This window comes from Lissotriton vulgaris, chromosome 10, assembly GCF_964263255.1.
Source record: "Lissotriton vulgaris chromosome 10, aLisVul1.2, whole genome shotgun sequence".
NCBI classification, from domain to species: domain Eukaryota; kingdom Metazoa; phylum Chordata; class Amphibia; order Caudata; family Salamandridae; genus Lissotriton; species Lissotriton vulgaris.
Genome location: NC_141698.1, coordinates 755,227,957 through 755,244,503, shown reverse-complemented (window position 1 = coordinate 755,244,503; position 16,547 = coordinate 755,227,957). Strand labels below are relative to the sequence as shown.

Sequence of the window (16,547 nt, the reverse complement as noted above, 5' to 3'; positions counted from 1 at the left end):
ACAATGTTAAAAAACTTACATTTTTAAAGAAAAGCTTTATTTACATTTAGTAAAAAGAGGGTGGTCCCACTCTGTAATATCATAAAAGTCTCGATTCCATTTACGTAAAGACCGTAAAAATTGTAGGGTCAATTTACTCATGCGGTCTGGCATGGTAGAGGCTTGGCAGATGCTTTAGATAAGCCATGCGGCTGTTTCCTGAGTCTTTTAGCCGCTATTTCAAAAAATGTTGTTAATCTGCTATTTAACTGAGTCTCTTCGGGATTAAAACATAGCATCACAGCCTGCCTACAACTAATTATGCCCTTTTGGTTTTAAAAAAACTCGAAGTAAGGAGCGCCTTGTGTCCATGAGTGTTGGGCAAATACAAATAATGTGTATTAGGTCCTCTTTTCCTGCTCTGCAGAATCGGCAGCGATTTTCGGAGCCTTCTTTTTTCCAAGGTGCCAAGTGGGGTAGTATTGGTATGATGCCGAGGCACAGGTTTAAAAATGTGTTTTTTGTTGTCTGCGTTTGGCCCGTTTTTAGATATTCTTGCGGCGTCAGAGCGTTTTAGTCTTTCAGCACTGTCCATCCATGTGCCCTCTTGGCCAGGATTTCTTTGTCCTCTATAGATGATATCATTATGGTTACTTTTTGACCACTTTTTGAAACTTTTGATGTCTTTGGATGACTCCCAGAGGTTTGTTAGTCCCAAGGTCTCCAGGGATTCTTTTAGGTACTTCCTTGCTGGTGTGTTCTCTAGGGTTGAGAGTTCAATCCAGAGTTGGGCGTTTAAAGATCTTTGGTCGGCGTCTCTGATTTTCCACCAGCTTTTTATATAAGCACCTCTTCTCTCCACTGTTTGTCTCGGTAGACCAAATTCAAGGCGGATTTGAGCAGGCGAGACGTAAGTAGGTAGATGGAAGATTGCCCTGTATGCTCGACTGATGGCTTTATCTAGTGTTGTAAAATAATACAATAGAAACAACAGCTACCCTGCCAGGGTATATTTTTCAAGGTCCCAGGGGGATCCTTAAGTATAGGTAAATGGTGAAAAAAATATGTATCAGAGCCAATTATACATCAAACAGAGTTCATTTTCCTTTTTTTATAAGATTAATTTATTGAATTCATATAAAAGGTTCATATAAGTGCTTAAGATTGACACAGATTAGTTTAGACTCAACATATCATATAGGATGGAGAAAAAGAATAGTTTTTGTAGTTTTTACATGATCCATTGGTTGAACCAAGCAAGATGCATACATACATGTCCCGCACACTCCCAGACTCATCCACTAAAGTCACACTTACTTTCAAACTCACTAATTACAAATATACACAGTCACATACATAACATTCATAAAGGTACATCAAGGCCTGCAGAAGGGATATCTTATGGCTGCTTAGGCTACAGTCAAATTGTGGAGGCAAGTAGATGGAGGAAAAATAGTTTTACAAAGACTACACTTTGGGCCATCCACAATAGTCACGCCGACGCGCGTTTCGGTGTTGGGCCTATTTAGGCTGCACCTTCATCAGGGCGGTGATGACCAGGGGGTGGGACTCACACACTGTAGATAAAAAGGTTCTATTATAATCACATATAGATATAAAACGTATAATCAATGAACATTTTTACAGTTTATATGGCAAGTATTCCTCCATAGTGTACAAAAACATAATAATGAACAATTTCATAATCTTTATACTGAATACTTCAACATGATGTGTATCATGAGTCTGATATCATATAGTCACGCGGTAGATCTAGGTTCTTCTTCAATGGGAACGAACACAGAGTCAGTTTTGATAGACTAAAGAACAGACCAGGCAGAAAAAACTTTGGAACTCCCTTCCCCTCCACATCCGTTGCCTCGACAACCTGTCCGCTTTTCGCAAAGCAATCAAAATTCACCTCTTCCCACCTCTATAAGCCTTCCCCCCCCCCCCCCCCCCCCCTTGCAGGTTGTGCTATGGTTCTTAGCGCCGGGAAGCCCCGTTGCTGGGGCAGCTGTCGCGCTCAACAAACCTATAACATAACATAACATAACAAAACCAGTGAAAACAAAACATCCATTCGATCATGAACATTGTATCTAGGACTCAATCAGGACAACTATTTCTGAACAACTCATTGGGACGGAGATTCTCTCATATTAGCACCCCCTAACAGAAGAGTTTGGAAGGGAAGCATATTTTGGTAAAGGGATTTCTATAAAAGGGATATGTCTGAATCGTGGTACTGTTATTTTGTCAAAAAAGGGGGGCAATTTCTTACCAGTTTCCACGCTACACGAAAGGGAGCGGTAAATAGGTTTCACGGAGGTTTACATGTTCTCTCTGCATCAGTAAATAGTAGATATCTGGGGGGCAGAGAAGTCATACCGCATAAGGGACTAAATCTGCTCTTTTATGGGGAGGGGTTGTTTTTGAAAAAAGAGAAAGAGGAAAAGATGAAGGCTAGCTAGTTCCAGTTTATCGTATAACGGATTCAGTACCTGTAAGGACAGGATCTTCTCCAGCAGGTCCGGCGACAGGGGTTCTTAGTGTGCTCGGGGTTCAGGAATCAATAATCAGGTCGGGTATCCTATGCGCTTGAATAAATTGGAGCGGGTCTAATAGAAAAGAGGATACAGCTCTATAAATATGTATAGCCTAGTCACCCGGCATTTGTTAAGTGAATAGTGCTAAGTGCTATCTAGTCCGAATGCGATAATTTGTATACAGTGCACAGGCAAATGAGTACCTTTTCTAACGTAGTAGATATACAGAAAATGTTCAATCGGAGGCTGTTACTTCTCTTTAGGCAGCCCTCAATTGGATCAGTGGTGGTCTTCCGTAATTAGGATGGATATTCTGCAATTGATCATCATACACTTTAAGCGGTATGTCTAATGTAGTGCCGAGTGAATTTAGGTCTATGGCAGTATTTTGTCAAGAATGTGCCGGCTAGGGACAAAAATAGGAAATGGCATGGGGAAGGTCCCGTACAGATGAACAAGGCATCGTATAGAGTAATGACCAAAGAAACTAGTATCGGGATGCGAGGAGGGACAGAGGATAGAATCACGTCCTCGGGTGAGTTACGGGAAAATCCAGGGAGAGGAAAGGAGGGCTCGTAGGACCAAGGTGCTTTGCGTAAAGCTTAGCTAGCAAAGCCTCAAGAGAAGTGCACTTACCCAGTTCGCAAGGTAATTGGAAGACCGCGTTGCAGCCAAAGCTTCTACGATAGAATACGTTAGGCGGCTACAGTCAGGGGCTGGACACGGGCAGAATGAGTAGATAATGAAATGACGCCCTGCAACAAGTATAAACATTTGAATAAAAAGGAGCAAGTCCGGCAAGGCAACAAACCATGTCACAGACGGGTGGCGGGGTGGGCGAAGGGGTTAAGGGGTGCCGTGCATAATTTACCTGAGTAGTGGGGCTCCACACGGACCGCAGGGCGGCGTCCTCTCTTGGGAAAGAATTTAGCAGGACTGGTGAGCCAGCTAGTGGGCATTATAGGGCTCCGTCCATAATGGATATCAGGTGTGTTCGAGGAAACAACAAAGAGGACGGACACTGGATGGCTGATGGTCACAGCAGCGGCCATCTTGAAGTGGATAAAACTTCGAGAGTAAATATGTGGATGGAGTATCAGCTCGGGAGGGGGGCCATGGGGGGGTCCAAATCACAGCAAGGCGTGGAATGAAGAGGAATTCGGAGGAAGGGGCCGTTTTCAACAAAATGCTGTCAGGCATGGCAGAAGGAATGAACAATTAATGGATCATGATTACAGAGAGCGGCCATCTTGGAGAGGGGAACCTCTCAGACAGATATGAACAAAAAGGCGCGTGTTTATGAGATTTAGAGCGGGTGGTGGGTAAATAATTATAATTAATGGCTCTGGTTACAGGAGCGGCCATCTTGGAGAGGAGAAACCTCTCGGGCAAATATAAATACAAAGCGCAAGTTCAGGGAATAGAGAGCAGGCAGGGGGTTCACTCAGCGAGTCACATAGTGAGTATGTGGATACATTTTTCAGTCGTGAAACTCTCTGATAGGAGATGCCGGGGAAATAATCCAAATCACAGGAGGGCATAAGACCATGGGCATTCTTCATTGTGGCCTTTTTGCACAGAATTAAACATGAATATCCAGAAAACCTCCCTTTTTTCGCAGACTGGTGGGGTCAACCCCCGGTTTGGCCATTATTTTATCCAAAATAAATCATCGGAGTTCTCTTTCAGTGTGGCTTTTATCCAGCCAATGTGTGACCAGGGGGGCAGATGTTTTCTTGTTCCGGATATTCGACTTGTGTTGACCGATCCTAAGACGGCATTCCCGTCCAGTTTCACCAACATATGGGAGATCACAAGGACATAAGATGACATAAATGATATTTGCAGTACGGCAGTTAGTCATTTTTTTGTTTCGTGACACCGATATGGTGCGCTCAGTGGTACTCACTGAGTCGCCTAATATGGCGTGGGGGAATGCATGGCAAGTGCCACATCGATGGTTACAAAAGATAGGGTCCAGATTGGTAATGGCCGTTTGAATACTAGGGGGGGCCTCCGCCATTTTGTCCCTGACAAGATGGTTTCTTAGATTTCTGTTCCTTTTAAACGCGAATATGGGTCGGCCAAGGGGGGTTTGTCTTTCTCCAAGTTAAGGAGATGCCAACTGGAGTTTATGATCTGTCGTAACTTGTGATTCATATCAGAGTGGCGGTGATATACACCAGTTGTTCGATGGGTTCTGTATGTTTAGGTAGGAACATAAGGTCTCGATGGGCATACCTGGCTCTTTTGAATGAATCCTTGATGAGTTTTCTGGGGTAGCCTCGGTGTAACAATTTTTCTTTCAGGGTATCTGTTTGGGATAGATAATCACGTATGTCCGATCTAGTGTTGTGGCGTCTTTTCCTCGCATGGATTTGCTGCCGTGTGTGAGCATGGGCTGTAATCGTGCTCTAATCACCTGCAGAAGGGGGTCCAGTGACGGATCAGGGAGAGCATTCATCAAGGGCTTTATTGAGAGGTAGAATGTTGTGCCCTTCTGACGGATTGCCTCTAGTTGGTGTTTAAACAAGCCTCTACTGTCTAAAATGACGCCTAAATATTTGTAAGTGGCTACCTGGTCTAGCCTCTGACAGTCCAGAAACCATGCGAGTTTCTTTGTTTTGTTGTAGTTCATGGACATGGCTTTTGATTTATTTAAATTGATCTTTAGTGCATTGTTTATGGAAAATGTGTTGGGGGTGTCCAGAAGATGTTGGAGTCCGATAGGGGACCGACTAATAAGGACCACGTCCTCAGCGTATAAGAGATTTGAAAGTAAGGTGTTGCCCAGCCGTGGAGCATGTGATTTGGTTTTCTCCAATTCACTGGGGAGATCTGCGAGAAAGAGATTAAACAGCATGGGGGCTAGGACGATCCTTGCTTCAAGCCTTTGGTGGTCTTGATTTGCCTTGAGAGGTGCGTTCCAGAGCCCAGTTTGATCTTGACCCAGGTGTTGGTGTGTAATATTATCAGCTGCTGTAAGAGTGGCCCGGGGAATCCCCCATTTTTTCAGCTTCTGCCAGAGTTTACTCCAGTCTACATGGTCAAACGTGGCGCTATAATCTATGAAGCATAGAAATAGCGAGCTCTTGGTAGTTTTTACCGAATCTATCAAAAGAGTTAGCGCCATGATGTTGGTCATTGTGCCCTGGCCTCTGCGGAATCCGGTTTGGTTAGCGGGATGATGCGCTTTACGGTTACCCAGACTGTTAGTTCCTCCAGGATAAGGCCCGCGTAGTACTTCGCCTCTGTGTCGATTAGGGCTATAAGTGGATAGCTGCTTGGATTGCTCCTTTCACCCTGTTTGTAAATCAGACTTATTATAGAGCTTTGCTAGGATGTTGGACTTGTTGCCGTTTCCCTAATTTCCTGGAAGACTGGCGCCAGTGTGTTGCACCAACAATCGGCGTCTTGCTTGTATATTATTGGCGGGATTCCATTGGGGCCAGGGGAACCCTCGAGTTTGCCTTTTGAAATTTGTGACCTGATCCTAGCCGCTATTGCTGCGTGTGTTTTTTCCTCCCTGTTTGCAATTGGTTTCAGGCATGTTTTTACTTCCTCGTCCAGATTTGCGGTGTTGAGCAGGGGTATGTTATGTAGTCGTTGTTTGCTTCATGTTTGTATTTACCAGTTTTGTTGGTGCTTAGATGCAGTGCAATAGTCCGGGTCCCGCCTCTGGGCGGATCCCCCACTGAGTTTTTAAAATTATAGTGGTTTGATAAGTAGTGTACCCATTCAGGTTCAGCTATGTTAGAGTTGATGCCTTTGTGGCCTGTCTGTTGGAGGCTGTGGATTGATTTCCAAAATCTAGAGCTGTTCTTCTGTTTCGAGTCATACACAATTTTTGCCCAGAGTTCGTCGTTCAGTTTCCATTTCCTTTCCCAGGTCTTCTTCTTTAGCTGTACCTTTAGGATTCACAGCTCCTTTTGCGGAGATTCATTATTTGGTTGTTTACGGAGGTGCCTAAGGATCTGGTTTATTTTCCGTTTTAAGCTTTTTATCTCTGATGTTGTTACCTTGCCGAGTGTGTTACACGGCATGTTCCCTTTTTGGATTTTTTGCTCTGTGGCGTGTGTTGCTCCGAGTTCTGTTACAAATTCTTCCCAGGCCTCTAATGGGTTCTTTCTAAAGCTAGTTATCTGGTGCATGATTGTTTTTGCACAGGTTGTTAATTCTGCCGCTTTGTCAGTCTTGCACCTGTTTCGTCTGTAGTTGGTGGTGTACTCTGTTCCGATGTTTCTCCTTACTTCCGCTTCGTTCCCGCTGGACAAGCATAGTTTCACTTCTAGTGGCAAGTGGTCACTTTGGCCACTCTATCCTACCTTAAACGAGCTTATTGTTTCAAACAGTGGTAGTGTTGAAAGGGTGAAGTCAAGATGAGAAGAGGTGGTGGAAGAGAAATATGTTGGTGCTGGTGGTGTATCGTCAGTTTAGTACTCTCAGGTTTAGCTGCTTGAGGTCTTTCAGTAGTTGGTTTGAGCATCTTGTGTGCTTATTTGGAGAGGCAGTGGAGTGGGTTGGTATTCCCCATGCAATGTCCATTTCCAGTGACATTTCGTCGTCTGATTTCTCTCCAAAGAGATGAAGGTTAAAGTCACCTGCCAGGAGTATGTTCTCCATTTCCCTTTCCTCTGTGAGTCTTACCAGTTCGTTAGCGAGTTCTCTTGCCCCTGTTTGTCTATGATTTGGGTGTATGTATGTGTTTATGATGTATAGTGGTTGAGGAGCATGATTGTTTCTGATTGTTATAACTAGTGCCTGAATCGCACTCGGGGGGGGGGTGGTGATTTTTGCATTGATTTCTTCCATTGTTCCGAGGGTTGATATTGAGGCAGGTGGCGCCAGGCCACCTGATGTGAGACCATAGGAAGAGCCTCTAATTGCTAGATGAGTTTGAGTTGAGTATCCTTGTAGGGATATTTCGTTCTCTTCCCAGGTTTCCTGGAGTAGGATCAGATCAAATGATTTTAAATAGTTTGATGTTTCTGGGTCCTCCAGTTTGTCAGAGAGACCTTTGATATTCCAAATGCATATTTTGATCTTAGGTGTTTCAGCTATCATGGGGGTATGACCTGGTGCTCTTTGTCACTGTATGTCTTCTTTGGTTATTGTCCGCCGTATGGTTGTCCTGTTTGAATCGAATTGCTGAGTTGTTGAGTGTTTTAGGTGTGATGGGTTGCTCTCAGGTCCTGGGGAATAACTACGTGCTCCTTTCAATATTGATTTGACTGTTTGAGAACGTTCTTTTTTTATTTCTTCTAGAAGCGGGGTGGGATAGGCTGGTCTTTTTCCTACTTTGAGATGTATTCCCCATTGGGAAAATCTGAGTGTTTCCCCCAGGATTAAATCTGCGCAGTCGTTTGTTTTCCATGTGGTCTTAGTCATTTCGTGACCTTGTAAGTCAGGGGTAGGATTAAATTTGATTGCGAGCAAGTCTGTTGTGTTAATGTTTTTTAACTTTTCAATTGAGTGGATGAGCCTTAGTATATTACCTATATTTAGGGTGTCCACTCTTCCTCTAGATTTGAATTCCGGAAGAGAAGAATGTCTGACTCTTTTTTTCCAGAGGTTGGTATTTACTATTGTCTGTTTAACTCATGTTGTTTGGCCCCGTGTAGGAGTTGGGTTATAATTGTTATGTCACTGCATTCTGTACTGACTCCATGAAGATTCACTTTTACCTGTGCACTGGCTGGCTTGGTCGTGCTTTGTTTACTTGCCTTTGTCATTGGTTCCTGGACGTTGGTTTCCAATCTGTGGCTGACGCTGTTTTTAGGGGGGTCGGAGTTTATGACCTCTGTGATGGTTTTAACGGACTCCACAAAGGGCTGCACTATGACCTCCATGACGGATTGTGTTTTCACTACTGGCAGATTGCCTACGAATGACCAATTTTTACTTTGTGTTTCATTTGCCAGTTCAGGTAAGTTGCTGAGTAGATTGTTTTTAGCTTGCCCGAAGAGCTTCTGCTCTGTCTGTCTGCTTGTTTTCTCATTGAAGGGTGTCAGTGAGGCAGTCACTACTGCGTTTGAGATCTTTGGGCCCGATGTATGAAGCTCAAATGGGTTCGCATCGGCGTTTGCGGACTTATTTGAGCAAAATAGTATGTATGTAGCAAATTTCAGTGCAAAATAAGGAATCGCAAATTTGCGATTCCTTATTTTGAGATTGCATGTAAGGAATCGCAAAATTTGCGATTCCTTATATGCAATCTATGATGCAAAAAAAATTGCTAATTGTCCCTAAGGAATCGCAAATTACCACCAACTTCAAGTTGGTGGTAATTTGTGAATTTCTTGAAAATTTGCGAATTTCTTGAAAATGAAAATTTTTGCATTTTTCAAAGTGCCATGTGATGCACATACATGCCCTTAGGGCATGTATGTGCACCACATGTGCACCCATGCTTATTTCAGGGGTGCAACAGGGTGTCCTTTGGACACCCTTGCACCCTTGAAATTATTCTTAATTTGCGATTAGCAAATTGCGAATCGCAAATTGAGAATAATTTCATATTCATTCCTATGGGCCTCCTGGCCCATAGAAATGAATAGGAAATTATTCCTTAATTGCGATTAGCAATTTGCTAATCGCAAATAAGGAATTTTAAGAAATCGCTAAAAAATAGCGAATTTCTGCATACATACCATTTTGCAATTCTCAAATAGCGATTCCGTAAAAATCGCTATTTGAGAATCGCAAAAGTGTATCTTGATACATCTGGCCCTTTGTGTCTAATGAGTTATTGTGTAGAGGTGATGACTTTGTGCCATCCATGTTGTTCTTAATACCTCCTGAGTGCTCCTTGCCCCAGGTTGTGATTATTTGCTGGTTCTCTTCATTACGGTCTGCTCCTGCTGACTTTCTATTCCTGCCCTTTCTTGTTTATTTACGGCGTCCTCGCGCATTGGTCAGGCTCACTGAGTCGACCCTATCTTTGATTGAGATGTTCTGTGGGGGCTCTTTTGATGAAGTTTTGGATTTTGGTGGTTAGTCCCCTTGCTTGATAATTGAGTGGTTGTCATTGATGGTTCCTGGTGTTTTTTTGCAGGGGGTTGATCTACTGGGCCTGGCCTCTGTTATGGGGAGCGTTGTTATATTTAATTTTAAATCCCCCAGGAGGTTACCCAACATCATAGGTAATGTGGATAGTTTGTCGACTATTGGAGAGCAGACACAGTCTATTCTTTCTGTTTGGGATAATTTCACTGCCTCTTGTCCTCTTTTTATGAGGCCTTTAAGGTCTGCAACTTTTCTTTCTATCCCGGTGGTGGCTTCTGCTATCGATTGCAGGACAGTCAGCTGTAAGTCTAATTTGTCGGATTGGTACTGTATTGCTGATGATGACAGCTGAATTGTGTTGAGTATGGTTGCCCAAAAGGTTTCAGTGGGACCTATGCTCCCCTCGGTGAACCGGTTGGTGCGCTCTTCTCGGATGCTGTTTAGGGATGGGTTAATGTTGTACGATGCCACTAAGTCACCCCATTCTTGTGACGCCAAGAAGGTCATGTCGCTGTCTGAAGTACACAAATCCCCATGTACCGAGTATGGGGAGTAATTTGCAGGTTCAATGTTCATTTGCTGCTTCTCAGCTGCTGGAGTGTCCCATTGTGTTGTCAGTTGCTCGTGTGGGGGGCTGTTGTTTGCATAAGAAGGTGTGGTCTCTCGGTCCTTTTTAACCAGTGTGTGCTGGTTGGGTGGGGGGGGGTTTGGATGGGGGATGGCTGGCCTCTTATGGTGTTGGGACGATGGTGCTCCGGGAGCCCTTCTGGTTCTGTGGCTAGTTTACTCAATTTGTCCATCTCGGGCACTGGCCCCCTAGGGTTTTTTCCTGATCACCTGCGCCTATTGGTGAATTGTTTTGGCTAGTGTCTCCATCTGTTGATTCTGTTCTTTCAGCTGCATGCCCCCATTGGGCTCCAGCCCCATTTGTGCTACTTGTATGGGCCAGGGTCTCCGTTTGATTTGGAAACGTATGTATTTCTGCAACTGTAAGGTTTGATTTTTGAGGCAAAGAGCTGTCTGCGCCACCAGGACGCTGTGGGGGTTGTAGGCCGATTATAGTGTTGTTGTATGAGTGAATTGCTTTGCAGGGATCTTTTGGAAAGGTAAATTTCATATAGATTTTTGGTAGGTAGTAATTTTTTATCTTCGTCTGGGGTTGTCCTTCTGTGCTTATTAGTTCATAGGAAGTATTTCTTTTGCCGCTTCTAAGCTTGTGAATTAGCTGGTTTGAGTTGTTTTGCTCTATTATGTTGGACTTTTTCCTTTGCTAGTTGTTGGACTTGAACTAATGGATCATCATTTTTCTAGGCATTCAGAAAATTGATCACACCCTCAGAATATTGAGGTCGGACACTGACAAGAAGATGGATATTTGTGTTTCTAAATTCTTGGTCTTGGCATGGCAGACCCACAAAAGGGCTGCAGTGAGGCAAATGTTCTGAGCATTTGTGGCTTGGTTGCTACTCCACCTTTGACAAAACTATCTTTTTGTGCTATAGAATTAAAATTGTTTATTTTTATTTTTGACAATCAAGTGGGGTGGTATAGATGCTTCAGTCTGCAATGTGCAACGTGTAGTAACATTAGTCAGCTCTTACAGGCACATAGTTTTTAAGGCACGGGTCACTTTACGCTGACATGATGTTGACACCACCTGAAGGTTTATGATATTGATATGCAACTGTCCACTTAATTGATTGGTTGTGACCATTAATTGAAGGGTTACTGTAATGTTGTGTACTGTTCTCAGTCATTTCTGTGAACAAGTTTTGCGCTTTGGCAATTGTGGATTATCCCTTCATCCTTCCTTTACCAGTTTCCCTTAATGCCTCAGCTGGACTTGAACTGAAAATGGGAACTACTTTTCTTTACATTCTGAAGTCATAGATTGATATTGGCTTTAGCAAGTATGGATGGCCTCGGTCTTGAGGGAGCTGGGTGGACTTGGGCTTGAGGTTGTAACTAATTTATATTTTGACATATACAGTTTGTGGATAAATCCTTGACTCCTTCTTATGTCCCTGCTGGGCATCAGCTTGAGGTTGGTAATAGTCCACAGCTGGGCTGTCAGATCAGTCCCATGGTGGATGTTTGGGCTTCCGCGTCAAAGGCTCCTGATAATTATTTAATGTTGGTCTCATGTTTTTAGTGACTGTGGCCTGTTTTGGATTTGATTTTGGTTGACTATTGTTTCCCTAAGTACACTAGGTGCCAGAGTGTTGGGTCTAAAATCTTTCTCATACTAATTGTCTTGATCTATGTAGAATCTCTATTCAGTTTTTAGTCAAAATTTGGATTTTGCACTTATATGGGGCAGCAATGGATAGGGTGAGGTGTCTTTCCAGGTGTGCATGTTTGTATAGTTAGGGTCCGGAGAATGCATTGATCACTCAATTGTTTCAGGTTGTGCAACTCCTGTTACTTGACCAACAATGCCCTTGGTTATTCTGTTAATAGAAAAGTGGTTGTTTGGTAGTGATGGAGTTCTAACATTACTGCACCTCAACCTCCAACCTCAAATAGCAAGTAATGGGTTAAAGAAGAATTACGGAGGTAATGTGCTGATTACTTAGGGGCCTATTCCGATCTCGGTCGGAAGGGCTCCGAATCGGGTTCAGGATTAGTGGGTTGGATTCGTAGGCCGAATTTCCATCCGGTTCGTACACGGGTCCGGACGACAAAGTACAATGCGAACAAGCGCAAAATCTCCGGCCGAAACGTTTTCAGATCCGAACCTCTCCGTACGTCTTGGCCGTAAGCTAACCGTGGCGTGCAATGCAGGCGAATACCGACCGAGCCAGTACGATGCGCGATTCGGACAGCCGGATCGAGTCGGAGCTTCTGGCTCACAATCGCTGTCGGAGCTGGACTTTGGGGGTCCGCAATGGACCCCCGGTTACCCGCAGCCTTACGGCTCAGACACAGGGGGAGATCCATGGGTCTCCCCAACACAGGTATGTACGGTGGGGATGGCACCGATGTGTACACACTGTAGGGGGTGCACTTGTCCGGAACGTACCCATTCAGTCAATGGGAGCCCATGTACGCGTTGTACGACCGGCTCCCATTGACTTCAATGGGTGTCCGACCGAAACGAGTCTGACAGCATACGGCCGCATCATACTCGCTCAGTTGGATGGCAGGAGTCCGGATCGGTTGGAAAACACCCCGGATCCAGCTCTGTCGGAGTGATTTCCGACCCAAATCGGAATCGGCCCCTTACTGTTAAGACATCATCATCGAAAAGTTTATTTCGGATTCAAAGATCTTTAAAAACCACAAAAAAACCATAAGCAAAATACGCTAAAAAGCAGATAAATATCTAAAATCACAGTCTAATAAATAACACAAATTAATTTTTTACATGTACCCTAAAATGTTGATAATTTTACAAGCTATAAACTAATAGTCGCAACGTTGCGTTAAAACTTGTTCACAGAAATGGCCGAGAACAATGGACGCATTAGTCCACTAATTCAACAGCCCCAGAATATGCATGCTCTTGTGATTCACATCCTAATTTCGAGTTATATACATCATTTTTACGCTGTATGTTTTTATGGCGCTCGTTTGTTTTGGCAGATTCTTCCCCAGCCTTGCTTTTCTCATGGCGAGTGCTGTGGACTAATTTAACCAATGGTCATCCTTTTTATTTTTTTGTTAAGATTATGGGATATTTCTTTTTGCTACTCCAGACCCTGGTCCGCATCAGCATTGTTTGCTTCTCACTCATATCTTCCCTCCTGTGCCTTGCTTCCTTCAAAAGCAACAGTGCTGTTTTCTGTATCTCCTGCCTAATTACAGCATTTTTTTTGTCAGGATACTGAAGCGTCTTTTTCCCCAAAATATTTCTTGAAAACTATTAAAATAATTAATTTGCAGCACTATTTACTGTGCATATCCCATTAGTATACTGAGCATTGTTTATATAAGATGGTACAACTCCGCCTACTGTGAGTTTATTTTTAAAAGATGTTGGTGCCTAAATTGCACCTTTACAGCAACCTGCAATACACACACATAGAAAGAAAACACAGGGATGGTGCCATTATAGGGGCATTGGGGGTTTACCCCCATATCTATTGCTGCCCTATTGTTAAGTGTGAACTATGAAATTCAACCGCTTTCCTCTGTTTTCAGGCATGAGTGCCTTTCTGTACGTGCAGAGGCGGGGCTTAATGACTGTAGACTGAGCTGGGATTCCACTAAGTCATGACCTGAAGTGTGCCTGTTGAGCTGGATGGGTGCCTTTCTGTGTTCAGCTCGACATGCACACTTGAGACTTCACCCTACCTGTTTAACTTTAGGGAGTCTGGGTGACCACAGCCCCCCCCTCTCCTAAGGGGCATCAGGTTTGCTTGCTCGAGCCAATGCTTGCGCTGCTCTCAGGCAGTTGAGGAGCATAAACAGCAAGGGAGCAGCCTTTGGATTGGCTCAGAGCAGGAAGCGATGTGAGTAGGTGTCTGTAGTCTCGGCATTCATGAAGCAGCATGGGGTGGGAGGCTGACAGACAATGACCAATGACTGTACTGGCTTTATTTTGAAACAATGCAGTGAGTGGCCATTACCTCCTCATAATTCTTCCTCGCCACATGAAGAACAAAGTGAGCTTCAGCTCCACACCAGAACACTCCAAAGCAAAGTTAGACTCGAGCGTCTTGAGACCCTCTGGGTATGTAGCGCGCTATATAAATCTCTTGACTTGACTTGACTTGAATGCCTCCCATCCTTTCCCAACATGGCCGACCCATATCACCCTTTACCTCTATAAGAGGAGAGCCGGCCCAACCCTCAGCCTGAGAACTACCAAACATAAACATGAAGCCGATAGCCACACAGGGAGGGAGGGATGGGAACTCATGTGGCGAGGAAGACTATACTCTGAGTAATGAAGATTACCGGTAAGTAACCGGGGCATTACATCCTTGTAAGTCTTCCTCCCCACATGAAGAACGAAGTGAGCACATACCTAAGCCAAGAGGCTTCAACATGAACAAGAAACCACCGACAAGGATGATTTGATATCAAAAGGCAGATTTAAACCAGTGTACCAAACATACAGGAGAAAACACAGGACAAACAAGACAGTCAAATCTAGGGACGGATGACCCAGCCCCCAGAACAGCCCCGCAAAAACCCCAGGGGGAGAAACACCCAAGACCACCCGGTAGTGCTCCATGAGCATGTGCGGAGAAGACCAAGTCGCAGCCCTGCAGATATCCTCTGTGGAACCACCTTAAAAGAGGCCCAGGAGACCGAGAGGCCCCGGGTGGAACGACCCTGGACCCCTGACGGGAGCTCAGACCCCTGGGACTCATGTGCCAGCAGGTTGGCCTGCTTAAGCCTCGCGAACCCAACCGGGAACCACCAAGAGCACAAACTATACTCGGAGTAATGGAGATTACCGGTAAGAAACCAGGGCATTTCCATCTGTCCCTTGCTCTCTTCCGTTTGTGCCCAGTGCCGGCAATGGCATTGCGCACACAGGAGTGAGAGGTATGAGTAGTGTGTTTCCTACTGCTGCCTTTTGCATATAAGGGAGGCCATGCATGTGGCTGGGAGCAGAGGCCTTCCTTTTTAGGAGTTGTGCATTAATCCGGAGCATCCACAAACAAGGGACCAGCCCTGTGGGGGTTCACTCACGAAAGAAAGCAAAGATGTACATTAGAAAAAACATAAAGCCGGTCTGCTCCCTGCTCAGACTCTGAGCAGGCCGGTTTTATATTTTTTAATGCTCGGACTCTGAGTGTACCACGATTCTCCGTTCCTCTCGGTGGTACTGGAGCGGGGGCGCCTCCTCCATTGCTTTCAGTGTTGGCTCGAGCTTCCACTTTCCCCGGGATTTATGTTATATTTGCATCAAGCAGCCTTGGATGTTAATCTGTTAACACGCACACTTATTTCCCACAATGAATCATGCAGGCTGGTGGCTCTGGACAATTAAACTCCGATAAAGACGGGAGTATTTATTTTTCGGCGTTTTATTGCCCACTATGACCAGCCCTTAAGATTTAATTATGATATAAGTGTGTGCGCCTTAGCAGATTAGCATCCCAGTCTGCTGGATGCACATATAAAACACCACCGAGCGCGAAAGATAGAAAACAGCACTGTAGGCAGCGCTTTCCCATGTGAGGCTTCTTGTCGGCAGAGCCCAGGCCCCGAGTCTTGTGCTTCACGTTTCATGAGCTTAGCTCACTCTGTTCTAGTGGGCCTTAGCCAGACAATGTCCGTTGCCAGTATTGGAAATTGTTTTCTGTTTGGTGAAAAGAAAGGAAGATAGAAAGACGGAGACTAAAGAAAAAATGGAAGTAAGGTACCAGGGAATGATAGGAAGGAGGCAGGAAAGGTGTAAGGAGGGGATAGGAGAAGGAAGAAAGGACGTTGAAGGGAAATTGGAAGTATGGCAGGAGGGAAGGGCAGTGTGTGGGAAGCAACGATAGAAAGATGGATTGAAGGAAGGCAGTAAAAAAGGAAGCTGTTCTGAATCTCACATGCTTGACATGATCTGTGCATTTGCATATTGTGACCCTAATTCACTTTCCCACCATTTCTTTCTCTCTTCAGGTTGTCATTCTGTACTTTGAGCCCAGCACATTCCGCTGTATTCTGCTCAGATGGGTTCGTCTTCTGGGTTACGCTACTGTTTATGGAACCGTGACTCTTAAGCTTTACAGGTACGTTCAGATCAGACTGAAATCTTACCTTGAAAATTGAACACTTCTGTTCTTTAAGTGAAACAGGTTTAGCATCGCCAAAGAAAGCAAAAAGGCAGACAGCATGACATTCTTAATTTAGTGTTTCTCATCAGGTTGGTGCAAATTATTTTATTTTACTGTGGTAAACAAGAGAAGAAAGCGTTCTTGTGACTTAGCTTTGCATTAAAAATAGTAGGAAATTGTTCAAAGCAACATAAAAGTTTTATGTGAAATATTCTTTAATATAAAAGTTATTGTATTAAATGATTTAAATTATGTACATTTACAAGATGGAGTATCAGCAATTCTTTAT

General features: G+C 44.2%; 1 protein-coding gene across 1 annotated transcript in view; it reads left to right on the top strand.

Moving 5' to 3' along the window:
• The window catches only part of GPR158 (G protein-coupled receptor 158), a 1,459,961-nt gene that overhangs the window by 1,125,952 nt on the left and 317,462 nt on the right, over nucleotides 1-16,547 (top strand). The window contains exon 6 of the mRNA XM_086939967.1: nucleotides 16,104-16,213. Within this exon, the coding sequence (XP_086796093.1) occupies nucleotides 16,104-16,213 (110 nt within the window). The remainder of the gene's footprint in view (nucleotides 1-16,103; nucleotides 16,214-16,547) is intronic.